We start from the raw sequence: 27,822 nt of genomic DNA, 5'->3' as shown, positions 1-27,822 counted from the left end.
AATTTTTAAAACTATGTATCGATAGCATACTCTAAACCCATGAACTTGACTTAAGCAAAGAACACCATCACTTGAGTTATAACATGAAATTGTTAAGCAAATTACTATAGTGTAATTTATATAGTGAATTATAACTTTAGATTTAGAATAATCAAGTAGGGATTTAATTAAATAAATTCTTAAAATTAATTGAAAATAATATATATGATATCATTTAAGGAATAAATTGATATTTTTTAAGTTTTTTAAGTCTTCCTATAAATAGAAAGTTATGCTTTTTATTTTTAGTGGATAGTAAAAAGGATGAGTAAATTACAATACTGTAATGCTTAAAACACAAAAAAAAAAAAAGAGTTGGCACTATAATGTATAGTAATCCCTCTTTTCTAAAATGATTTATAAGATTTTTCATTAGTAATTCGTGTGAATTATTGTTAGAGGCTGTATAATTAGACGTCTTGTGATTTATAACAATCCAATTTTTAAAGCAAATATTAAAAGTTGAAAACAATATTTGATGTTTAAATAACTTTGCATAAAACCCTAAAAAAACTTCTAGATCTTTCTAACAGAATTCTTGGGACTTTTAAAAAAATTTAAATTTATTTTTTCACTATGTTTATATGTTTTGGGAAATCTAATGGTGGTAATAAAACTATTGTTAGCCAATTAGAATTGTTGATTGCTTGTTTTAATTTTTATTAGTGTTAATTTTAAATTAATTTTATGTGCAAAACTATTTACCCAAAATTAATTTTTTTGTCCTGATTTTTTCAAAAAAAATGAAAGTATCATTCCAGCTAGATTTGACCGAATTTTTTTTTTAATATAGCCAGAATTTTGTAGAAAAACAAAAAGGAGATCTGCTAGTGGTGTTGCTGTGAGTAGCGTTTGGCGCCTTGTGGGCGCTGCTGCGCGATATGCCTGATGCCATGGGCACTACCGTGAGCAGCGCCAAACACTTAGTGCCATGGGTGTTGCATGGCGAAGCCTCGGACGCCATAATCGCTCTTGGACAGTAGCCTAACGGTAGCCATAATTGTCGTTGATATGGCTACAGTAGCAAGAAGAAGGGAGAAGGGCAGGATTATGATTCTGTCTTAGGTGCTTTTTACGGTTTTGGGGTATAATTACTATGATACCACCGACACTTACAATTTATTACAAAAGGGTTTTGAGAGTTTAATTTAAGTATTGACCCCCTTTTTTTTTATTATTATATTTTAACTTTTGTGATAGAATTATGATTCTGTCCTTTCTTATATAAAATATTAATTTTATAATTTAAGATTGAAACATAAATCAAATTAATTTTCCTAATAGGATTAAGATTGAATTAAAATTTTAATTCAATTTTGTTTTGTGTTTTGTAATATTCTAATTAGGTTAGGATTTAATTAAAATGTTTAATTAAATAATGTTTATATTTTTTTCTCAAATAAAGAGATTTTTTTAGGCCATGAAATTTTATTTATTTGATCCTAAAATAATTTAGGATTTTAATAAGAATTTTGATATGATTAATTTTTTTATTTTTTTTATTTTTTCCAATATGATTTATATTAATTTTTTTTATTATATTTGAGAAATTATCAAATTAGATTTTATTTAATATTTCTAAATGATAAAATATTATTTTAAAAATTACACATAAAAACAATAATTAGAATTGAAGCATGCAATAATTTTATTATGCATATTAAAATGTTATTATGCATGATGGATGATTATGAAAATAAAAAATTAATATGATTGTGTTTTTATAGTTGAATGATTATAATAATAAATAGAGTTTGCATGTCCTACCTTTTCTCTCCCTTTGTTAATAATAATCGGCTAAACAGCCACGAGGGGGAAAAAATGAAACTTTCTATTTTCTCTATAAAATCTCCAAAATTCCTTCTTCAAGCGAAAAACCCATGAATAATTCTTGATGATTTGTGAAGAAAACACAAGATTGAAGAGAATTTGGAAAGGAAAAGGAGAGATGGCTATGGAAAGTGGAGTGAGAAAGAGGAGATTGAAGAGAAAGAAGAAGGAATGGTTGAAATGTTGCAAATTTCTTCTTGATTGCTATCATATCTCATAGTCTTGAATGCTCCTTAACTTATAGATGCGGGAATTCTACGTTGTTTTATTATACTCGCATCTGTTTAATCGCTGGAACTTTTGATTTTCTGCTCGTGCTGTCCTTGATCAACTAGTGTCTTCCTAAGTCACAGGACATGTACTAATTACAATGTCACAGATTTTTCTTCAGATTTGGTGCGTCTATCAGCTGAACTGCCTAATGAATCTGCAATGCTTCTGACTTCTGCAATCATTGCCACCACATCATTTAGCCTGTTAATTGCTGAGCCGACTCCCTGTTTCAAAGGTGATACTAATGTCAGCATTATTCTCAGGAGTAAAGAATTTGTCAACTGCAGCAATTGGGAACGAGCAAGCACATCGTGCTTGGTTTGCCCCATAGATGTATGGAGTGCATGCACAGCCCTGATTGCTGCGTTACAGCAGCTGGCTTTTCTCCAGGAATGATTCTATGTAGCACAACTTTGTAGAGTTGTTAATGATCAAATTCATGAAAGTAAATTAATTTTCATACCACACCAGCTGCCCCTGCTGTGATGGCCATTGGTGCTGTAACTGCACTAAGTCCAGATGAACACATAACTGGAATCTTCACAGCCCTTGAGATGGAATATGCTGCTGCTAAGCTTGGTGTTGCCTACAGTGAAATGCAAATTGGTAAGTTTAAATAGAAAAAGAATAAAAGAAATATCACAAATACACAATCAAAATTAGCTTTTTTATGAATAATTAATTAAAAACACACACTAAAATAACGAAACTTCTGTATTCTGAATGCATTAATATTTTTCATCAGCAGCAGTTTCAACTCATAATCAAACGTGTCAAATATACATTAAGGTATTACCAGATAATTAGAATGGGAACTCAAACATTTAGAAATTAATTTAGGACATGATCACAGCAAAAAGAGGAAGGAAGGATGAGCTGCAATTTTTAACAACCAAAAATGAGTACGTTTTACCAGATGTCTATTTTTCATGTAGAGCATCAGGGCTTAATTCCCCTCTTTGATCCAATGTTTTGTTCTCTTTTTATGAGTCATTTCACTATCCTTCTTGGTTTTTTCTTTCAAATTAGCTTGATCCGGAAATTGATTAAGTTGCTTAAGAAACCCACACTTCCCTATTTTCCTTTCCTACTCCACAATTATTCTATGACCAAAAAGTTCCATAAATAGTGCAAGATTGTTTTGCATTACCTTCTCAATCAAACCTAGAACACCAGATTTTGAAGGATTAGAACACTTTCCTCCTTCAGTTTGTATAATGTCAACTCCTTCTTGTTCTAATAGCTCTGCAAGCTTGACCTGTTCTCCATTTAAAAAAGAATATCAGTGCACAAAATATGATAGTGCTTTCCTTCCATAATAGACGAGTGCTGCTTGTTACCTGATCGGGGAGACTTAGGGTGTGAGGAACAGTGACTGATAATGTCACGGATGGAAGAATCCTTTTAGTCTCCTTTGTCAGATTTAATATCTGCACAAGTTTCTTCTATAACTAAGAAAGCAGAAACAGAACTGTAGAAACCAGAAAGACTAATCTGGACAGTTGAAAAAATTAATATCCGAGGCCTTTTTTATTTTGGGGCATTAGTGACAGATGTTGGGAACAGGATGGACTATACAGTGTAGATAATTGATGACAATGAGAACTGGAAAGTCCTGAAATTGGAAACGGTGTTTGCTCAAAGTACCGTGTAGAGTAAGGTTCAACCCCAGAAATCAATTATAACTGAAGAAAATACTTTCTCATGATCATATAAAGAGTTGATTGATACCTTCTCTGGAGAGAAAACCACTCCTTGATCATAAAACGAATCATAATTTCCAATTTCCACCTGTAAAAAACATCAGTCTTGTTAACATGGCAACACAATTGCTTTCTCATTTTGCATCTCAGCATACATATGCCTCCTTAAGAAGCCATTGATGTCCAAGATCAAAGATTTGCGTCAAAAATAAAGTGAAAGCAAATGAGTTAATTTGTGATCAAACCATCTGTGCTCCTGCTTCAACAGCAGCTAGAAATGCTCTTGGTTCCACTGAAGAAACACAAACCTGCAAGTTTGGGAAATTCCAAATGAAATAAAGAAAAAGAAAATGGTATGTATGATTTTGAACATGTTTGGAGCTATATCTACATGCACGACTCTGAACATTTTTCAGCTCTATCAGGATCTTGCTATTAAGAACATGTTCTTTAGTTTATTGCTGACATTATGAAGGGAGGAACCCTGCACCAACCCGGAACTTCTAAATCTGGTGTTGAAGGGACCATTACTTGTGACATGAAAAGCATGTAAGCTTTAAGAAAGATATATGGTGGTAAAAACTCCTAGAATGTCATCTAATCCATATTTCAGTAGATTAAAACATGCAAATGTGATAAAATAGAAGCGATATATAAGCATGTGCGTATGAAAGTCATTGAGACTCCCCAGTTAAAATAGTTTTCTAAAAATTATTAGAAAGTTTTCTCTGATTATGTATATAATACGAAAAAAAAAAAAGAATCTAGCTATAGCCATTTAAAGAGTGAGAAATATTACAGGCAGGGAAGTTAGGATAATGGCAAGCTTCACTAATTCTGGGTCACAAGCTATATCCACATGAGTTGCTCCCCCCTGCACATTTAATGAAATTGGATCACAATAAAATAATAATAATAATAATAATAAACTGCAGCAACTTGTATATCTGATAACAAAGAATCTCTGCAAACCTTGTCCGCAGCAGTAACAACTGAAGCAACATTTTCTTTATTAAAATTCTGCAAACCTGAGATAATCTGTAGAGGACACAATAAAAATATAGTTCTCAAATATAATTGAAAGGCCAAAATTCAAAATGAATCCAGATGAAGGGTGTAAAATCCATGACATTCAAAGGAAAAGATTAAAAGAAGATGGGATTTTCTCAAAGCAAAGAAAACAGAATTTTGAACATCATGATTGTATATATGACATTGCTGAAACAAGAGAAATATCTGGTTATTAGGTATTTGGGTTTCCTGAGTAAAACGGGAACGTCCACTTCAAAAAAGAATAACCAAGAAGCTACAAAAGACATAAATGCAAGAAACAAAGTAGGTGGGGTTAGCTATGCCTTAAGAGCTCTTCGCTCATGGAAGTCCTTCAACACTGTTTCTTTGGTAGTTGAGAGAAGAGCTCGAGTAGTCAAATAAGAAGCTCTTATTTTCGAAGGAGAACATGATGGTTTCGATCCCTGAAGAGGATTGTGATTTGCTTTCAAGAGAGAGTGGGAAGATGGTGAAATCGGCATGCAGACTGAGGAAGAAAACATTTTTCTCTCAACTATCCGGGCGAGGTAAGGTGGGAAATCGAAGGAAGAGATAAGAGATATTAGCAGCTTTAAACGTCTCAAGTGCAGATATTTTTGTTGGCTTCTTCTAAGTTGTAACCTTACAGATCATGTCCCAGTTAGGGATAATCAATTAAATGGTAACGCAGAATTTATTCATCTAAGTATATTTAATTTATTAATAAAAATATATTTATTTTTAATATTTATTAAATGTTTGATTAATAAATCTATAATAATAAAAATTTTGGAACAAAAATATTTTACAAATAAAATTATTATAATTATAAAATTATTATTGCATCAAAGTATTCTTTATTAAATGTTTTTGATCAATACTCTTTTAAAACTAGATATTAATTAGAGCGATTAAGAATGATACATATTATATTTTTTCTTTTATGAAATGAAATAGTTATACTAATAAGTTGAGGAATGAGAGATATCTAGAACTAATATGTAGATACTTGTTAGAAGACACGTACACTGAATTGACTCTTATAGAATTTCATATGAAGAGATCATTAGTGTCTATAAAAAAACTTACGTGACGGTCGTATAAGTGATTTTTAGACTTGGAATCACTTAGTTTTTTTTATATAGAAAATGTTATGCTATGACCATATTACACATTGTCCAAATCAAGGGTAACAAATGAATAGATAATGAGTATATTATAAACTACATAAAAATATTTAAGTGTCAAGAGATGATTCATCACTCAAGGTGAATTAGGAAAAACATTTCACTTGTTCTCAAATAGTAATGATTGTAAATTTTTGCATAAGATGGAATGAGATTTCAAAATAGTTTCAAAACTTATTCAAAGAATCAATGATTATGGTGTTAAGAGCAAACATAATTTGACGAAGTAGACACACTTCATGCTATAATGTCTAAATCATAACATTGTTGATAAAGTGATAATAATATTACATTGAGAAACCAATCATTGAAAAGTTAAGTCAAACTACTTATGACTTTTCTAATATTTAAGGGATCATAATAGGTTGTTAGACATTGTACTTGATCTTCAAATATAAATCAATTGATTATTGAATTAATAATAAATTATTTTATTTTATTTTATTTAGGATTATGATTTATATTTTGGTTAACTTATTAGAGAATCTAATGACTCATACATATAAGAACCATTAGTTAGAAATTAAAATGATGATTAATCAAGAGTGACTTGATTGTAAATAAATTTTAAAAATTAAGGATTAGAATATAATTAACACAGGAAATTATGATTTTAGACTTAGAAACAATCAAGTAAGGACTTAATTAAATAAATTTCTAAAATTAGACTAAAATAATATATGTGATATTATTTAAGTGGAAAATTGATATTTTGCTATTTATAGAGTTTTTAAGTTTGCCTATAAATAAAAAAATTATGTCTCTTATTTCATGTTAGAAGAGTACAATATATAAATACCTAAAAAATATATAAAAAGCTAGCACTCAAATGTATAAGAATTTTTCTCACCTAAAAAGATTTAGGAGATTTCTCACCAGTGGTTCGTGTAGATTATTATTAAAGGCCGAACATTTGGATATTGGTTTGCATTAACCCAACCTTAAAGCAATTATTCAAAGTAAAAAAGTATTTATCATATAAATGCTAAACAACTCTAAATCTATCTAACAAGATCTTTGAATATGCAGAAAAGATTTTAAATTTATAGTTTCTGCTATGTATAAGGGTTTTGGAAAACCCAATAGTAGTATCAAAGTAATCATTAGACAATTAGGATTATTAATTGCGTATTTTAATTATTATTAATATTAATTTTGAATTAATTTTATGTGAAAAAATTATTTTTCCAAAATTATTTTTTCTCTACTATATTTGTGGGGAAGGAAAGATGAGGGTCATGGGTTAAAGATGGTGCTCGGATAAAATGGGTTTAATGGAGGATATTGGGTTGATGAAGGAGATATGTTATGGTGACTGAGTTATTGAGAAAAATAATAGGTGAATGGTAGGTGTTATCGAGTGTGGATTAGGGAATGTTAGGTGTTTGAAAGTGTGGTTGCGGTTGTTTTTTAAAGTGTTTTTCACTCGAAAATACATTAAAATAATAATGTTTTTATTTTTTAAAAATTATTTTAAAGTTAAAAAATAATTTAAAGTTAAAAAATAAAAAATTTTAAATTTTTTCAAAAATATTTTTTATAAAAAACTTAAATAGAAGCTGCTTTGGGAGACTGTGATTTGCACGGAGAGGGAGATGAGAGCTATGAGTGGGAAGTGGTGTGTTTCTATCTTTCTATGACTGGAAAAGGAGGAGAAGGGCTGGTGACCTGCGTGGCTGGGTTTTCTTATGGTGAAAGTGGTGGATGGAGACCACGGTGAGGAGATTGGTAATCGATGGTTTTATTGGTTGCTGATAGCAAGCTTCCTTGTTTCGGGTCCCCGATAGAGCTTTTGAATTTGTTGCTTTTTGAAACAGTGGGATCTCTTCTAAAATGTCTAAGATACAAACTTTTCTTTTTCTTTTAATTGAGCCGTTTATGTAGGTAAATGCATACTTTTAAAATTCGGTCCGGCTTAATGAATTAATCCGAGACCCGGTTGATTTGAGCTTGAAACTACATTGAATTTAAAAAAAAATAACAAAAGTTAAAAACTCATATGATCTGACTGATTTAGTTAAAAATCTAATTACAATTTATTAAATATTTTTTTTAATCAAAATAATATCATTTTAATTTATAAAAATATTAAAAATAAGCTGATCTAATTAAAACTCAGTTACTTGAGAAAAACTTTAATCCGAGCCGCTTGAATCGGATCGATCACTGACTGGATTTAAAAAGTAGGAGTAAATGGAGAAATGTGTGGTAAATGGGACAAATTTTGATTGGAGTGTGACTGCCTTTTGAATCTAACGGCTAGGTTGCCATTTCGTGGGGGAAAAAAGGTTAGGTATTTTGTTGTTGGTGCATGGGGAGAGAGGGTGTGATTGTGTGCATGAATTTTTGTGTGTTTTAACTAATTTTTTTTTTAATGTTTCATCTAAAATTCTTTTTCTGTTTTTGTGTGGTATAACCACTTATTAGGGATGAGCAAAAAAACCGATAAACCGATTAAACCGAGAAAACCAGAAAAAAAAAATAACCGAAAAACCGAACTGAAAAAAAACAGAATTAACCGATTAAAAAATCACAAAAAAATCCGGTTCGGTTCGGTTTCGGTTTCGGTTTCTAAAGTCTGAAACCGATTGAACCGAACCGAACCGAACCGGTTCAACCAGCCACCACTTTTAAAAAAAAAAGGCAAGTATAAATACCATGCTTTCTAACCCTAGAATAACATTAAGCCATCAACCGCCGCCCCCCCTCCCTCACTTCTCTGCATCTCTCTCCTTTTACTTTTACTTTCACTTTACTTTTTGGTTGCCCCCCTCCCCTCCCCTGCCCTCCCTTTTCTGCATCTCTCTCTTTACTCTCTGGCTGGTGAAAAATCAAAGCAGAACAAGTTGGTTGTCGTTGGCTCTACTGAGACACAAAGTGACGAAGAAGATTACTTGGCTGAGTTAACTCACCAAACGGCTCACTCCGCCCTTGAAGATGATTTCAAGAGAAACGACCCCCCTTGCAGCACCAAAAAGACTAAGGTATTGCTTCCTTTATGTTTCTTTTTAAAGTAGGACGACCTGCTTTAGTTTATGTGATTATGTTTTCTGGGTCTGATGTTCGGGTCTTGGGTTTTTTTCCTGATTTGCAAGGTTGGGTTTTGTCTGGATCGTCTTCATCAACGCTATGTGTAGTTGGATGCAAGTGCAGTTGTAGACAAGGATCTAGCTGTGGAAGCCTGAATGGGTCTTCACCTCTATCAACTTGGGATCTACTGTATGAGGTTGCAGGAGAAGTAGAGAGGACCATTGGGTTTGAAAGAAAAAAAAACCGAACCGAACCAAACAGAAATTAATCGGTTTGAACTGGTTTTCGGTTCGGTTCGGTTCACAAAATAAAAAAAATAATTTGGTTTGGTTGTTTATTTTGGTTAAAACCAGACCGAACCGGAAATACTCAGCCCTACCACTTATTTATAGATAGAATAATTTGTTATTTTTCTCTCAATTGCTTAGATCCCAAGCAACTAAAAAAATCACTTTAGTCCCTTATTTTTTCTCTTTTGCATTTTTGGTCTCCTTGTCCAAATATTTTTTGTTTTTTCTTAATTTTTAGAAAAAATAGCAATGTCATCATTGACTCAATAAAATTGATTAATGATTTTGAAATAAATATGTTCAAAACCGAACATGTCAAAAGTAAATTTTTGAATTTTTAATTTTTTTTGAAAAGATACTAAATACCAAAAACGATGCAAATACATCAAAAACATATTTTTGAAACAAATAAGAAGAAAAGGGTAAAAAATCGGGTTGTGACAAATCTAAACACTGTGGATTAATCCATTAAACCTGCGACTCGACTAATAGATTCAATTGGCTTCAATGATTTGTTTTATCAAAAAATTTTAAGCCAAATATAAAATAGCAAAAATAAATAAAATCCCAGCTGTGTGGCCCTGTGCATTAAAAACAAAACAGCCTAGGTGTGCGGTCCTAGGACTTAGCCTGCATGCTTGGGCTTGGCCCACTTTTTTTCATTAAAGGGTCATCCGCCCCATTTATTTTATTATTTTGAAAAAAAGAGTAGACCATGCACCATCTACAACATCAAATTGAAAATCGACCCTTCAGTTTCTTTCAATTATAAACCAAAATTTCAACCTTTTTTCAATTCATTTTGACCCAAACACATCTAGAAAACACCATAAATACGTTGATAAACCTTTCTATGGCCAATAAAAACCAAAAAGACATCTCAAACCCAAAATCATTCTCGCGGTTAGATCTACCTCATTAAATCCAACATATTGGTGGCTAGAATTGTCGTCAATGACAACTTCTTTTCTCTACACTAGAATATGAGAATTCCTCTCTCTCCTCTAACCAAAAAAAGAACTAAAAATATGAGAAATAAATTTTGACACCAAAATTGAATTTTTAAAAATTAAAGAGACTTGTTACATAATAGCTAAAACCATGTGGGGCTAAAATGAACTTTTAACATAAAATTTAAAATTGTCACCTATTGTACCTGCTTTTTTCACTTTAGTCTTATTTCTTTTAATTCAATTATTTGTTCCAAAAAACATGCAATTGGGTACTAATTTGAGCTCAAAATAACCCAACTATATAAGAAAAAAGTTTGAGGGCCAAAATAATTTTTTTTCTTAAAAAAAAACCTCACCATTACAATTCATAGTGAATTATGAGATGGTGAACAGTAAAACATGTTATAGTACATGCTTTAGTTTTTGTTAATATTCACAATGAATTATGAGATGGTGAACAGTAAAAATGCTATAAATAATTTAACCTACATACTTTCATTTTTGTTAATAACACACACTTGAAGTTTTACTAGAATTGAATTTTCTTATTTTAAAAAGAGAAAAACAATTGAAAAGATCTTTATAAAGTGTGTTTGGTATTGTGGTAACTGTTGTGGTTTGAAAAAAATTATTTTATAAAAAGTACTTTTAGTTGAGGTTGATTTGAAAAAATATATGTTTGGTTAAAACTGTGGTTGAAATTGAAGTTGAACAAAAAGTAGTTTAATGTCTTTGTTTAAGAAAGCTTTTCAAATTGAGGTTATAAAATAACTAAAAAAGACATTAATATTAATGATTTTTAATTGAAATATTGTACATTTAACTACTGCTATTACATCATGAAATAAACAATACTTTATATAAAGTATTTTTTATTGTTCCATTAAACTATTTGCAATTCCATCACGTACGAGATCCATCCGAAAAGGACTACAGTTTCTATGGTTTCCTGAGCGTGCAACAACATCAGGTAAAATATCATCACATCAGGTAAAATATCAACAGGAACAAAATTGGGATTGCGATCAAATTCTGCAAATGCTACTTCATCATGCTATCTCCTTCTAATATAATTATGTAGTATCATTGAATAATGTTAAACACTAGCTTTTCAAATAAAACATAATATCTGAGAAATGTTTTTGGATTTTTTTATTTTACTGGGTTGGACCCAGACACCGGGCATTTAGGTTTGGGCCAGACCCAGTCCAACCATAAACAGTGGAGATGCTCTCCACTGTTCATTGTTCACGTGAACAGTGGAGAATGCATAAGGAGGAGGAGAAGGGGAAAATGAAAAGTAGTGGCTGGTGGTGGAAACAACAGAGGCCGGTGGTGAGCTGCTCTCCACTATTCACATGCAACATGAACAATGGAGAATGCAAAAGACGAATGAGAAGGAGAAGGGGAAAAGGAAGATTAGTAGCTGACGGTGGAAATAACGAAGGCCGGTGGTAAACTGAGGGAGTTGCTCTCCATTGTGCACTGTTCATTGCTCTGTTTCTGTTCTTCTTCTTACGCGCCTCTGTTTACTGTGTTTATAAGCATAGTTTGCAACTTAGCAGAAAAAACAACTTGAAGTTGCTTTTGATTGTCTTGCGGTTTAACCGTAAATGGTTATGGGTCCGACAAACAGTAATATACATGTAGATTGTAACTAAACACATGACAACAATGTTTTTCTGTAAACGCAGTCGCAGCCGCGGCACCAAACACATACTTAGAAGAATAACATTATGCTATAGATAATAAAGGACGACTTTGCTTAAGGTCACATACTAATTCACTTCTAATCTGATTTTACATAAGATGAAAAGGTAATTTGTAAATTCATAAAAATGAACATTTCTTTCATGCTTATTAAGCACACACACACGTGTTATAGTCCCAGTCGAACAAATGAAGAAACTTTAGAAGTATAAGTATTATTCAAACACAAAAAATAGACTCCAAGAGGAGCAAACGGGTCCTGCAAAACTACGATGCCATATATTCATAAGCGTGACAAACCTCTATATATGCTCATAGCCTACTACTTCAAGCCATAAAGTGAGAACACAATAATTTGAATTAAAAAATACTTGCAATTTATGTACTTTTAGAATTGCAACCAATTACCAACTAACACACACACACACACACACATAAAGGCGAAGTTTATTCCGCCCTGGGCTGCTAAACAAATAAATATATATTTTTTTAAGATCAATCATTAACACATGAACATGAATTTATAAAATTAACAATAAAATTTTAATTCAAATACATGACTCAAAATATATAAAAAAATAAATTTAAAAATACATAAAATTGAAGTGAAAGTAAAAATAAATCCATTATTGAAATTGTACCCTTCGATGTTTTGTGGAATAAAATTAATCTGTAATTGAATCTAAATAGATATCTTCAACAAGCTCTCGTTCAATGTAAATCATCATAAAATATGCTAAGAACTCCTCTTTTATTTTATTATGAAACATATTTTTAACATGCTTCATAGCTAAAAATGCTCACTTTTTGGTGGCAGTACTGAAAACATGCAAAGTCAAAATAAGACGAATCAACTTGTTAATCAAATGATTGTGTTGCAACTTATTTGTTTTCATTAATTCTCTACATAATTCAAAAATGATAGACATATTCTGAAAGCTCTTATGATAAATCAAATCAATTTGATAATACTTTAATTGAGATTTTAAATAATGCATCTCTTATTCATTGAAATCTTCAGGATAAAACTTATCAACAAGCTTCAAATAGCATCAACTTTAAATGATTTAAAGTTATCCTTAGATTCTAAAAAAGAGCCAAGTACAAGAAGTTTCATTGTCCCATCACTGAATCTAGAATTCAACTCTTCCAATTGAAAATCTATTGCTGAGTTAAATATATTATAATGACTATTATGGAAATACAATCTGCAAATCACAATGTCAGGTCTGTGGCCAAACGTGCAATTACAGATCATGAAAAATCAGCAGATGAAATTACACCTTGATTATAGGAGTTAAATACTTGCCTTTCATGTTTATCCCGTAGCTGTAATTGATAGACTACACAACTGTAATTCATTCTCTTTAAGTGTACTGCAATGAATATAAATAGAGGTCATCTCTCGCTGAACAAATCACGAGATTTTCTTGCATTATTCTTAATTGTTTTATGGTATCATAGCATCATGATTAGTACTTAAAAGTGTATTTTTATCAAGGTTTTATATCATTATTTTGCACTTGAAGTATCAATAACTCCTTAACTAGAGCATGTTTTATAATAACAAGTCTGATAATATAAGATAGCTTTAATTTACAGTAAATGCTCATTTAAATACAGGCATATCTCACAATTCAAAGGATTGATTGATGTGATTAACTATTAAAAGTGAAAGGATAAAGAAAAGGCGAAGCTTAGAAAGGAGATACCGATTCAATTCAAATTGGAACACTGTTCAGTTATTGGATCATATTTGGAGCTGTAGATCTTGGATTTCAGTTTAATTTATATGGATAGAAAGCTAAGAAATAGGCCTACAATGTTCATGAGTAGTGGAAGACCTAAATCTTACGTTTTCAAATCCAAAGTTTGGCCACAAAAGAGAAGTCAAAATTTGTCCTGCAATCCAGCCCAAACAATGCCCCGAATTTTACCCATATCTGGAGTTCTAGAAAGCAAAATGATGTGACATTTGATGGGTGGAAGGAAAAGATATTTCCAACAACTTTCATGAAGAAGACCTGCTCAAATTCTGATGGTGACAATGACATTTCATCCAGACAATAGCTTGAGGGCTATCCACCACGTCCACCAGCAGTACTACTCAGTATTTTAGCCATATCCCAAGCTCTAGTGATCCAAATGCTCTGAAAGTTTATGGGTGGAAAGATAAGATGATTGCCAACAACTTTCATGAGGAACTTAAGTTTTGCTTTCATTAATCTCTTGTTCATGCATTTCATTTCCTTTACTATACTTAGTTAACTTATATCATTTTTATGTTCTTATATTATTTATTTATGTTTGTCTTCTTCATAATGTCTAGCTAAGTTAATTATGTCAAGGTGAAAAGGTTTCGCTAATGGTGTTTGGATAAGTACAATATAAACTCAACATGGACTTTAATGTTTATATCCAAGAAAGTTTGCTATTAACATGTCTTATCATTTTTATCTTATTAATTCTTAATACCCTACTTGTTAAATGGTTAATCTAGATTTGTGTTGTATAATACTTGGTACATCAAATACTTGATCCTTCATAGTTTTCGGCCGACATCGTTATTATGAAAGGAATTTGATTTGTTGTCAACATAAGTTAGCATCATGAATACCTGATAAAATTTATAAGTATGATGTTATGTAAATAAGATGATTAATATGATCATGTTGATAATTTATAAAGAGTTTATATTTTACTTATCTCTAATACTATTAGTGGATCCTCTAACCTTGACATTTGTTTTTATCATTGTTTAATCTTCACATTTATCTTACATCTCAAAGTCCTCTTGAACTCACCATCACCATCACCATCACCATCATTGTTGTTGTTGTTGTTATTATTATTATTATTATTATTATTATTATTATTATAGTTCATCTCCCTGTGGTTTGACCCCAGTCTTGCCGGTTATTTATTACTTTGACACTCCTACACTTAAGATAAGACATCAACTCTTTGATCGTGTCACATCACATAACCTCCGTTTTTCGATCCACTATTATGGCTTCTTCTCCTTCCAACTCCGTCACTCCCATCAACATCCATAACCTCCTCACAGTCAAACTTACCAAAGATAATTATCTACTCTAGAAAAATTAAATCGTCCCCTACCTACGTGGTCAGCGTCTCTTTGGATTTGTTGATGGAACCATCTCCAGTCCTAGCCCCACCATTATTAATCCTGAAGCAGCAATTTCTCAAACCGTTCCTGCTGAAATATCAAATTCCCACTATTCTACCTGGTATGATCAAGATCAGGTTGTGCTAAGTGCACTGGTATCTTCTTTGTCTAAAAATATTCTTGCACAAATGGTTGGCCTGTCAACATTCAGAGAAGCCTGGGTTGCTCTTGAGAGAATGTTTGCCTCTCACTCTTTTGCCCACACCATACAAACTAGACAATTCCTTGCCTCCACCAAGAAAGGTAACCTGTCAATTTCTGATTATTTTCAAAAAATAAAATCCTTCTCAGGCAACTTGGCAGCCGTTAGACAACCCCTTCAAAACCATGAATTTACAGCTTATCTTCTTGGTGGTATTGATACTTCTTATGATGCTATTATCACCTTAATTTCCACTCAAATTGACAAAATGACCTCAGAAGCTATGTTTAATCATCTTCTTGCATTTGAACTATGTCTGGAACAACAACAAATCTCATTTGATAACTCTGTCAACTTTGTGAACATGGCCACAAAAAATGACCACATATCACGTGTTGGAAGATATTCACAACACCAACGTCTCCCTCATCACCAGTCTTATGGCTCCAACAACAGAGGAAGGGGATGTGGCTATAAAAGAAGAGGTCCACTTCCAAACTACTCCTCCAATCTGAGACCACAGTGCCATGTCTGTGGCAAACTTGGTCACATTGTCATCCAATGTTATTACAGATTTGATCATGCCTACCAAGGCACCTCTCATTAAATGGCAGCTTATATGACAACTTCCTCACCACCTCATGATACCAACTGGTATCTGGATACTGGTTCCACAAACCACCTCACCAACAACTTCAACAACTTGTCTCTCCAGTCAGACGCTTATCTGGGCAATGACCAAATTCATGTTAGAGACAGGGCAGGTTTGTCTATAACACATATTGGTTCTACTACTCTCTCTATACCAACAACCTCTTTTATTTTAAATAAGTTACTGCATGTGCCTCAAATTCAAAAGAATTTAATCTCTGTTAGCCAATTCACAAGAGACAATAATGTTTATATTGAATTTCACTCTTCTTATTTTTTGGTGAAGGACGAAGCAACGGGGAGAGTTCTTCTGCGTGGCAAACCTAAAGACGACCTTTACATTTTTTCAACCTCCATGACATCAATAAACCATCCACAAGCCTACCTATCTCAACGAGTACCTCTTGATGTCTGGCACTATCGAATGGGACATCCGTCCTATCAAACTATTCGTCATCTCGTTTCAAATTTTTCTTTACCTACTTCGTTTAATAAAACTCCGGGTATCTGTTCAGCTTGTCAACAAGGAAAGAGTCATTGCCTTTCTTTTTCTAGTTCTCAATCAGTTTCTAATCAACCACTTGAATTAATTTTCTTTGATGTGTGGGGTCTATCACCTATCATGTTCACAACTGGAAATATATATTATGTTTGATTTGTTTATCACTTTAGCAAATTCATATGGCTTTATCCAATCTGTAATAAATCCAGTGTCATGTCTATTTTTTACTCATTTCAAAAACTTGTTGAACACCAATTTAATTATAAGATCAAATCTGTCCAAACCGATTGGGGTGGGGAGTATCGCTCCCTTCACACCTATTTTACAAAAATTAGCATTCAACATCAAATCTCCTGCCCTTATACTTCCCAACAAAATGGATCTGTCGAATGGAAACACTGTCACATTGTTGAAATGGGTCTCTCCCTTTTATCCTATAGTCATGTTCCTCATATTTATTGGGATAACACTTTTCTCATGGCCACATATCTTATTAATCGCCTTCCTACCTCCCCCCTTGGCATGCCACCATTTGAAAAACTCTACAATCATGTTCCTGATTTTTCATCCTTAAAATTTTTTGGATGTGCATGTTTTCCTTTTCTTCGTCCTTTCAATCGCAACAAACTTGACTTTCGATCTAAACGTTACATCTTCCTTGGTTATAGAAATTCTCACCGTGGATTCAAATGTCTTGATACATCCACTTGAAAGGTATTTGTCTCAAGATATGTGATCTTCGATGAAGGATCTTTTCCCTTTGTTAATTCAAATACATCCCCACCTCGACCTCCATCCACCTCATATACAACTCTCCCCACTTTCCTTTTAAGAAACAATATCATTCATACCCTGACACCAGCTTCATTACCACCAACAACACCTTCTTCCTATTCTCAGCCGTTCTCTTCATCCTCCTCAGTCCCTGCTCCTTCCCAAAACATATCTCCACCAGACATAAATTCCTACACCCCTCCCAATGACTTTGCTCCCACACCACAGCCAACCCAACACATATCAGTTGCTGCAGAACTCCCCTCGCATCGTCCTCATCAGATGATCACACGATCTCAAAACAATATTGTGAAACCAAAGAAGAATCTTGATGGAACTGTTAGGTATCCCCTGTCACAAATTTTCTTGTAACAGGTATCATTCCAGAATCACCAACCTGTTATTCAGAAGCTTCAAAACATCGTGAATGACGTGCAACAATGGATGAAAAATTCACTGCACTCATGAGAAATGGCACATGGTCTTTAATCCCTGCCACACCTGGTCTCAATATAGTCGGCTTCATGTGGATTTTCAAATCTAAACGCAAGTCTGATGGCTCTCTTGAACAAAGAAAGGCGAGACTTGTCACCAAGGGTTATCATCAACAACCAGGAATTGATTTCGATGATACGTTCAGCCCTGTGGTAAAACCTACCACCATCCGCGTCATGCTCAGCTATGCTGTCTCTAATCAGTGGTCGATACATCAAATTGACATACAAATGCCTTCCTTCACGACAACTTATCTGAAGAGGTTTACATGCACCAACCTTTTGGCTATGTTCATCCTCGATTTCCCAATCATATTTGCCGACTATATAAGGCCCTCTCCGACCTGAAACAGGCTCCATGAGCCTTGTACCATCGACTACAAGAGCACATACTCTCTCTCGGTTTTGTGAACTCCTGCTCTGATACGTTTCCGTTCATCTGCAGACACGGTTCGACTTCATTATTCCTCCTTGTTTATGTCGATGATATCCTGATTACTTGATCAAATCCACTGGCTATCTCCCAACTGATCACCAATCTCAGTCATGAATTTGCTGTCAAAGATCTTGGTCACCTCAAATATTTTCTAGGCATGGAAGCACATCAGTTGGCCAAAGGTTTTGTTCTCTCGCAAAGCCATTATATCTTTGTTAGAGAATAATATAAATTATATCTTGGGACCTTACCTAACAGCTTAAGCTTTTGGGTTGAGATGGTTTTTTGACATGGTATCAGAGCCTTGATGACCAAGTGGTCACGAGTTCGAATCTCACCATCCCCATTTATTTGATAAAAATTAAGCACAAGGTAATATGGGTCTGTGCAATTTTCAAGCCCAAATGGCTTTCACTTGAGGGGGTGTGTTAGAGAATAATATAAATTATATCTTGGGACCTTACCTAACAGCTTAAGCTTTTGGGTTGAGATGGTTCTTTGACAATCTTTAACCTTTTCCAGCGCACAACTATGGTGGATGCCAAACCAGTCTCTTCACCAATGTCATCTTCTCAAAAACTATCCTTGGTCTCGGGTGCACCTTATTTAGATCCCTCCAATTACCGCAGTGTATTGAGAGCATTACAATATTTATCTCTGACTCAACCAGATATTTCCTTTGCAGTTAACAAAGTCTGCCAATTCATGTACCAACCTACTGATGAACACTGGACAGTTGTGAAGAGAATCCTACGATATCTCAAGTTTTCAATTCATTTCAGGTTACTTATTAAGCCAAGCACCTCCACATAGCTCTTTATCTACTCTGATGCTGACTAGACGGGTTGTCCAGATGATCGAAAATCCACCTCAGGGTTCTGCCTATATCTTGGTGACAGCTTAATCTCATCGAGCTCCAAGAAGCAACAAACTGTGGCACGTTCCAACACTGAAGCTGAATACCATGCAGTTGCACATGCCACTGCTGAATCTCTTTGGGTGCAATCCCTGCTATGTGAAATTGGTATTGCTTTAGTCCAGTGTCCAATACTATAATGTGACAACATCGGTGCCATATATCTCACAGCCAATCCAGTGTTCCATGCACGCACTAAGCACGTGGAGATCGACTATCATTTTGTCAGGGAAAAAGTTCAACAGAAAACTCTTGACGTGCGCTTCATCTCAAGTAAAGATCAACTTGCTGACGGGCTCACTAAACCAATTGTGTCTGCCTGATTTTCCTTCCTCAGAGACAAGCTCAACGTGATTTCATCCCTATTGATCTTGAAGGGGCATATTATGGAAATACAATCTGCAGATCACAGTGCCAGGTCTGTGGCAAAACATGCAATTACAGATCACGGCAAATCAGCAAATGAATTACACCTTGATTACAGGAGTTAAATACTTGTCTTTCATGTATATTCCTTAGATGTAATTGATAGACTACACAACTATAATTCATTCTCCTTAAGTGTACTGCAATGAATATAAATAGAGGTCATCTCTCGCTGAACAAATCACGAGAGTTTCTTGCATTATTCTTAATTGTTTTAATGACAATGTTATTAAATTGTCACCAATCCTTATTGCTGACATGAATGACTTGTAGCCTTTTATATGAGGTACGTCAATCTTATATTATGTGCAAACAAATTGCACATGTGCAAGGAGAATATCAAATCCGGAATCTTTTAAAGTTTGAAGCAATGTTTTAATAGTTGAGACAAGATTGAGTTGAATTTTTGTGATGGATAATACCATACAATAAATGGAGAAAGAAAAGGTGTGTTGCTTTTGTTAAATTTTATGAGTTAAATATGTAGAGAAACAATAAGTAGTCTAGCATGAGGGGAATAAGATTTTTGACTTTGACTCTCTTAACTCAAAAAGATAGAAATTTTAATTAAAAAGAAGGCAGCTAATTTTATGGACAAAACATATATTTTTCTTGAGCTAATTTAATTAAATGTAACTTGGATTAATATAATAATAGTACAAAAAAAAATATTGATAAAATTTTGATCTGGAATATAGCCCACCCAAGTCTTGTATATAAATCCGTCCTTTTATATATAGAATAATTCATGAATGGATATGAGGTGATTGAATTAATTTTCTTTGCATTTGAATAAATGTGATTAACGATCCCAAGAAAACCACACCACTTGAATCTGATTTAATTTTAGCTAGAAAACAATGAGCAGAACTCATGAATTCATAGAATTATATTAACTCAAAAATATATTCTTATATGTTTCCCCTTTGACGTCGCTAACCCAAAAGTCACGTGAATTGCGATCAATGATAAGGAAAAAATACGTGTTACTTAAATTTCATTGTAGTATTACATAGAGATAAATCCTGGAGGGTTGAAAAAAATTATATTCGTTTTTTTATCAACATTATAAAAAGAAGTAATTAGCAATATAAATCGTGGGAGGACCACCCAAATGCGGGTTTTTTTTTTTATTGTATTATGAATAAATAACGAACCTCAACCCAATTCCTTCTTATGGATAATTACACATTCCATAGACGCAAAATTCTCCGTCCTGGCACCGGTTGTTGCACTTCCCGCAGTGCCTCTTATCAAGAGAAAGCAGTACACACTCTCCTCTGCAACAATCTTCTGTGTATTTACACTTTCTCTTGCATGAACCGCAGTTGTGTTTGTCTGTATTTAAGTCCATGCACTTGTTGCTGCAGCATTTATGGTTTTTACCCTGCTGAATATGGCATATTTCATTGTCTTTGTAGCAGTGGTCAGCTGCTCTAGGGTTTTTTTCTTCTGTGAGGAACCGACTCAACCTTTTTGAAGGCATTAGCTTCTTCTCATCATGCATGCTAAGCCCTTGTGACAATGTCGTTGATGTATCAATACTATGCTCATATGGTGGTTTCTCTTCAACTTCGACAACACTTTTCATTGTGAGAGCGATAGAGAAAGCCGTCGTTATAGCTACAATGAAGATTATCTTGACGAGTTGCATTTGCTTAGGGATTTGAGTGGGGGAGAGTTGGTCTTCTTCTTCTATTCTTTTTGATAGTTGCAGAGTTGGTCGTCGTCTTCTTCTTTAATTTCTGATAATGAGAGAGTTGGTCTTGGATCCTTAGGTGAGAGATGGAGACCAAATGGGGTGCAAGACTCCGATTTTAAAATGCGACAAAAAGGAAGGGTTGACGCGGGAAAAGTGGTAAAAGGTTGTGAAACGTCCTCTTGTGAATGCGCTGCAGAGAGTGTGGTGTAATTCTAGGGTTTATTTTGTTATCTAATTAAGAAAGTTCATTGTAAATATTGAGTGCACCATAGCTTGCGCAAGAGGAGAATGTTTTTGCTCATGATTTTTAACTATAAACTACAAGGGAAATTTTGATTTCTCTCACTGTTGCTGCATTGATGGGGCACCCCATGAATAAGCAAGCCCTGCACATTGCAGACTTGAGGAAAATGAGGCATGCCGTCTGCGGAAGCAAGGGAAAATGACATTTATGAAATTTGGTTTTGTTACGAAATGTTAGCAGACACTCTACAATCATCCGGCTAAGTGGCGTGATTTTCAGTAGATTATGCAATACTTAAGCGGAAAGGTGGGTCCATGTAATCTTTCTCTCAGCTTCGACTAATTAAATCAAGAAGTCTACTGTATATGAAATTTGCTAGAAAGATTACAGCATTTACCAGTTTTATCGATAAAATTTTTCTATTAGTATAAGATATATATTCCATTAATAATTAATTTATTAACAAAATTATTGACATAAATACTCTGTTGGTGAATCTTTTATTGGTAATTTTTTGTCCGTCTATAAATCCGTTGGTAATAAAAAAATATTATTACCGACGGATTTACTAACAGAACAGACATGTTGGTAATAATATTTTTTATTACCAATAGATTTACCGAAGGATATATCGAAGGAAATTCCATCGGTAATTATTTAAAAATATTTTTTAAAAAATTCATTTTAAAAAATTAAAAAATAATTAAATTAACATAAATCAACAACATTCTATAATATATACTCAAAATGCTTGGAAAAAAGAATAAGAAAATCAACTCAAACAAATTTGCAACAAATAAATAAAATGAAAAAATAAATTCAACTAAAAAAATTCATATGAAAAAAATGAAGTTGCAATTGCTAAAAATTTAAAAATCCTATAAATAAATCAACTAAAAATTGATCTCATATGAAAAAAAAATCTCACAACAACATTTATACAATTATTAAGAACAAAAACAATTAAAAATAAAATAAAAAATAAATATAGTGAAAAAAATCATGAAAAAAAAAAGAAAAAAGAAAAATCTTATCTTAATGTAGTTGCAAGTGAAGCTAAGGAGAAATTTTTTTTTTTTCATAAAGCATATTAATTAAAAAAAAAACTAAGAGGATAAAATAAGAAAGAAGAAAAAGACATACCTGAGCAGGAGATGAGAAGAGAAAAGAAGAGAAAGAAATAGATATTGAAGTTTTTTACATATAGTGAATAATAATAATAATAATAAGAAATGAGTCTATCTCTTGTGAAATAAGGGGATTCAGCCTTTTTATTGGGGCGCGTTAGCGACGGATTTACCGATGGATAATTGAATATTAATATTTTTTAATTATTTTATCGGTAATTCCATCAGTAATATTTAATTTAAATTTTTAATTTCATAAAATTTTTTCAGAAACCGCCAACAATTACTGATGATTTTTCAATCCGTCGGTGATTCCGTTTGTAATATTTAAATGAAAAATTTTAATTAATTGAATTTTTCAGAAAACTGCCAAATAACACCAACGACTTAACAGTGCAATTGGAAAGCGAACAGTTCTGGAGCTCTCTGGAAAATACCGACGGAATTTTCCGTCGGTAATTCCTTTTGTAATTGACATGATGAACAGTGTTCACAGTTTACCAACGAATTTACCGACGGAATAATTCCATCGGTAATTCCGTTGGTAAAAAAGATACGTCATAATTTTTTTTTGCTTTGTTTTAATTTTTTTTCCCATTGTAATTTCCTCGGTATATACCGAGGGAATATTTCTATCGGTAAAATCCCTCGAAAATTTACCGACGGAAATATTTCCTTGTTATTTTCGTTTGTATTTATCAATTTTTTGGTAGTGAAATGCATCGTATATGCATATAATTAATAAGGAGAATACTGAAAGAGCACCAAGTTTAATACTGCTAGAGGGACTTAGTGCATAAAGTTACTGTTAGAGAGGGAATGTATATAGAAACTAAATATTTAGATATCACGGAAGATGTTACGAAGGTAATAAAAACAACATATAAGAATCCATTACGAGGAACTTACCCTATTAGGTCTTTCTACAATGTCATATCATTGATTGATGAAGCCTCCAATAATGAGTTTGAGGAAATTCAACAACATCTCATATTGGTCGCTGAAATAAAAGATGAGAGACCATTTAAGGTCATGGCATTGAGAAAGCCTAAAAAGGTTGTTAAACTTGGTAGCAAGGAAATAAATGCTATAAAAGTAGTTGAAGACAAGGAATATTATTTTGACATTAAAAGAGCTGAAGAAATCCTTGACCAATTGATGCGTGAGAAGAAAATTAAGCTCCTTAGAAATCATACAATCTTTATTGCTAATAAAGTCAAGGGAAGCAATGCTGCAAGTTCCATAACTCTTAGAAACATGAAAAAAATAGTTATATAGTCTTTAGAAATCCGCTTTGGAATCTAGGCATATCCATTTTTCAGATCAGAAGATAAATGATGCAGACCTCTTGATCACATGGCCAAGTAACCTCCAACGAAGAAGATAATAACTTGGAAAGCTTAAAATCAAGTTTGATAAAACCTTGACCTAGAGAAATCATGCACCTAAGAAACAAAAATATTTGAAAAAAACTTGGACCCAAAGACAACCTTGTATCTAAGAACTCTAAGTATGCAAATGACACCACGAAACCAGTTAATCTTCGATAAGCCAGTGTACGATTTTATCCCTACAAAGAAATGTTGTTTTGTTACAAACAATCAAAAGGAAATTATTCTCCAACTTGCTGCTAAAATTTGCAGCTAAAAAAACATAATATAGTCTCCTTTAACTAACCTTAATGAACCTCTTTTAGCTTGTAAGCTAATAAGCCTAAACTAGTAATCCATACGTTCAATAATGTAATAAACTCTTAAACAATGTCTAATGAACCAAAAAAATAAATTCAAATTAAAAATAATTATTCAAAAATAAATAAATAAATAAAATAGAATAATATTATATTTTGTCGCCTCTATTTTTAACTCTAATAAATTTTACACCTTTCATACATCAACCAAGGTTTTTTTTCTTTGCTCTTATGGTTAATTAATTATTAGGGAAATGAAAATAATGCCTCTATTTAAACAAAAAAAACAAAGTCTTCATGCCAAAAATCTTTTATGTAGCTAAATATTTAATTTTCGCATATTCTTAATAGATCTTCAGTCCTGATTTAAAACAAATCATTCTTTTTTATATGGATGAATTACTAGGCCTTCCATTTATTATTGGAAAGCTTGTGATGTATAGTTTTCAGCCCAACTTGAATCTCAGTGAAATTCCACATGTAACTCCAGATATGTCCAAACAGTGCACAAAGATCTAGTCTGGCAGATTTGACAAGATTTGTCTAGTAATTTTAACCCTCTAAAATAATATGTTTTTGAAGTCCATTTGACCTAAACAATTACCAAAATATAGTTACATGTGTCTAGTATCTCCCTGTAATTTGTCAACTTATTATGATGTATAGTTTGAGAAATATGTCATATCTCGAAAGATTGGTTAGTAAACATTTTAAGGCCAAATTTAGACCTGACTTGGTTCATTTCAATAAAAATGAATGATAATCCATTCTCTAAAGTCATTACAATAATGGTTATTCTCTAGACTGTTGGGGTCCTTAGAAAGGGAGAACTCCAAAAGATAAAGGCTTATTGACCATGATAGAGTCAATTGTTGGTCACAATTACTAGTAATGGGAAAAGGTACATACAATGGGAAAAAAACATAGTTTGACAAGCCAAAGATATAATTCATGGTAAGGTATATAGTTGTCTTACATCCTATATGAATTTTCCTAAAGGTAATGACTTGGGGTCTAATGTTGTACAAGTAATGCTTTAAGGACAGGCAAAAGATTTTAGGTTTAAAAGACATGTTGATAATGATCTTGTCAGTCACCACCAACATCTCCTAGATTTGGAAAGAAGATGGAAATAAAGGTAGGAGGATGCAATGCCTAAGCATGTTGGTAAGGGGAAAGGATGTTTAGCCATACACATTGTCTAAAAAAATAGGTCATAGATATTGCAGTAACAAAAAAACAGTTAAAAAAAACCACCTTCAACACCAATCATGTTGCTTGAAAGAGGTGCACTTAAAGGATTATTTTTCGACAGGATATCACTAACTCTTAAACCGGTTACCAATATTGATCACATGATGATCTATGTTAAAGATATAATTACTAAGAAGCTAGAAGTCATTGTCTCTATATAACCATTTCCTCTAAAGGTTAGAATAGACCAAGATATATTAAAGAGAAAAATGATAGAAGAAATGTAACATCCTTAATAATTATATGCAATCTTTACTTATTTTAGATTTGAAAATTTACTGAAATTTTGATATAATCTCCTTTATATCAGAAGGTTCCAAGTTATCAACTAAAAACCTATTACACTTCAATATTCAATCAATTTACATTCCATTCATTGTCCAATTATTTTGGACTCGTCACATCACAACTCAACACATCACATCTATCACATTTCATTATAGTTCACTACATGCATATACTTATCAATATAAAATATTCAAATCTTTAAAATATAAGAAGCATAATGTAACATCCCCATGTTACATTATTTAATCCTCATATAAAAGTTTAATAATTTTTTATTTCTTTATAATTTTGTTTTTTGAAAAGCCATTTAAATCAAGCTACGCCAATATAAAATTCCTACTTGAAATTTTCCAATTGAATCATCTATACAATAATCGGAACATGACCACCTATAAATTAAACTAAGTATCATTTAACTACTATGTTAGGAATTTAACACAAACATTATCAAATTAAAATCTACATCAGATATTCATGGATTTAATTAATATTTAAGTCCCAAACATCATAAAATCCTAGCATTATAGTTACAATAAAATATTTACATCCATGTTATTATTCCTAAAAATTACTTGCAGAATGTAACATCATTAATATTCTTATAAATAAAAAATGCAAAGGTTCGTCGTCTACTAATCCCAGCGAAGCTGCAAGGATCCTGAAATTATTTTGTACGATAAAGTAATTAATTAATATAACATAAAGTTTTCAAATCCAATATAATAGATTGTATCAAGTAAACTAAGGTATACATATCAATCAGGAATTTAGTTAACAATTAACTTAATTCCTATTCATCTTTTCTTCACATTTATTACAGCAATCCTTTGAACATCCAAAAGATTTATTCCTTTACCCTGACCTGGGTAATTAGACCTCATTCAAGGTAAAATCCTCACCATCGAGAAAATTGAGCATTAATCCTATTCAAGGTATCTAGTTTCACATCCTAAAATATGGCACTAGTCCTTAAACCAAAGAACTGGTCATCTAGCCTAAAACAGGGTAAATATTCCTTAAACCAAAGAACTAGTCATCCAGCCTAGAACAGGGTAACAATATCATATTAGATAATAATACAATTGAATAATAAATAATTTAAATATGATGTTTTAACATATTTAAATAGAATAGAATTAATAAGGTCTCGAGCACCTGCCTGGCGTTTAAGCTCTATCTGTGGGATCCTGTCTTGGTACCCCCTCAGTAGTCTCTCCTGTAAATTTTAACAACTCAATGGTAGACGTCTCGAATTCTCTTTGAGTTTGGAAATCAAGAAAACTCAAGTTCCTTTTATAATATTTATCTTTCTTTCTATCTTAAATCATTTGTTTTTTTACACCATTTAAAGAAAACACATTTTCTTTAAATTTTTCATTACACTATACAACTTACATGCATCATATCATCACATTAACTTCATTTATGGAAAAGAAATCAATACATAAACAATTTACTTATCCAATACAATTCATTTACCTTTTGGTTGAAAACACCAAAAAAAGAAGTATATGTTTTCTTCTTAAAATTTTTAAAACCAAGTTATCAATTAATCATCCTATAAATAATTCATTGCAATTCTACCCCTTTTCAATTATCAATGCATTCAAACACACCAATTCATCCAGTTTTGTTCATTTGGTTGAATGCTTCCATTTAAGTGGGGGTATGTTTTCTTTCCAATTTTTCTCAATTAATTCTTCACACATTCATCAAATAGTCAATCAAACACACACCAACAAAATCTCATGTTAACAATTCTCCCCCTTCAATTTATTGTTTTGGCCAAAACCCTATAAAAAAAAGGATAATTTTTCTTCAATTTTTTTCTTAGATTGAAACCTTACCCATTACTTATTCATCCAATTAGCCACCAATTTCTCATCAAATCAACAATCATCCCATCACAACAACATAAAATAAATTTCTAATTATACTAAAA

General features: G+C 32.5%; 2 protein-coding genes across 2 annotated transcripts; both read right to left on the bottom strand.

Moving 5' to 3' along the window:
- Nucleotides 1-2,041: 2,041 nt before the first annotated feature.
- LOC133702893 (uncharacterized protein ycf23-like) lies at nucleotides 2,042-5,482 on the bottom strand. The gene is made up of 9 exons (XM_062127223.1): nucleotides 5,201-5,482; nucleotides 4,818-4,883; nucleotides 4,645-4,719; nucleotides 4,091-4,153; nucleotides 3,874-3,933; nucleotides 3,483-3,572; nucleotides 3,293-3,400; nucleotides 2,606-2,728; nucleotides 2,042-2,366 (listed from the first exon to the last, which is right to left on the bottom strand). Exons 1-9 carry the CDS (start codon nucleotides 5,396-5,398, stop codon nucleotides 2,235-2,237), a joined length of 915 nt encoding a protein of 304 aa, XP_061983207.1. The 5' UTR covers nucleotides 5,399-5,482; the 3' UTR covers nucleotides 2,042-2,234.
- A 15,175-nt stretch (nucleotides 5,483-20,657) lies between these two features.
- LOC133702902 (stigma-specific STIG1-like protein 1) lies at nucleotides 20,658-21,343 on the bottom strand. The gene has a single exon (XM_062127233.1). It carries the CDS (start codon nucleotides 21,227-21,229, stop codon nucleotides 20,750-20,752), a length of 480 nt encoding a protein of 159 aa, XP_061983217.1. The 5' UTR covers nucleotides 21,230-21,343; the 3' UTR covers nucleotides 20,658-20,749.
- Nucleotides 21,344-27,822: the final 6,479 nt, after the last annotated feature.

The sequence above is a fragment of the Populus nigra genome, chromosome 9 (assembly GCF_951802175.1).
Source record: "Populus nigra chromosome 9, ddPopNigr1.1, whole genome shotgun sequence".
Taxonomy (NCBI): Eukaryota; Viridiplantae; Streptophyta; class Magnoliopsida; order Malpighiales; family Salicaceae; genus Populus; species Populus nigra.
Note: the sequence above shows the minus strand (reverse complement) of the source record. Positions and strands in the feature narration are given on the sequence as shown.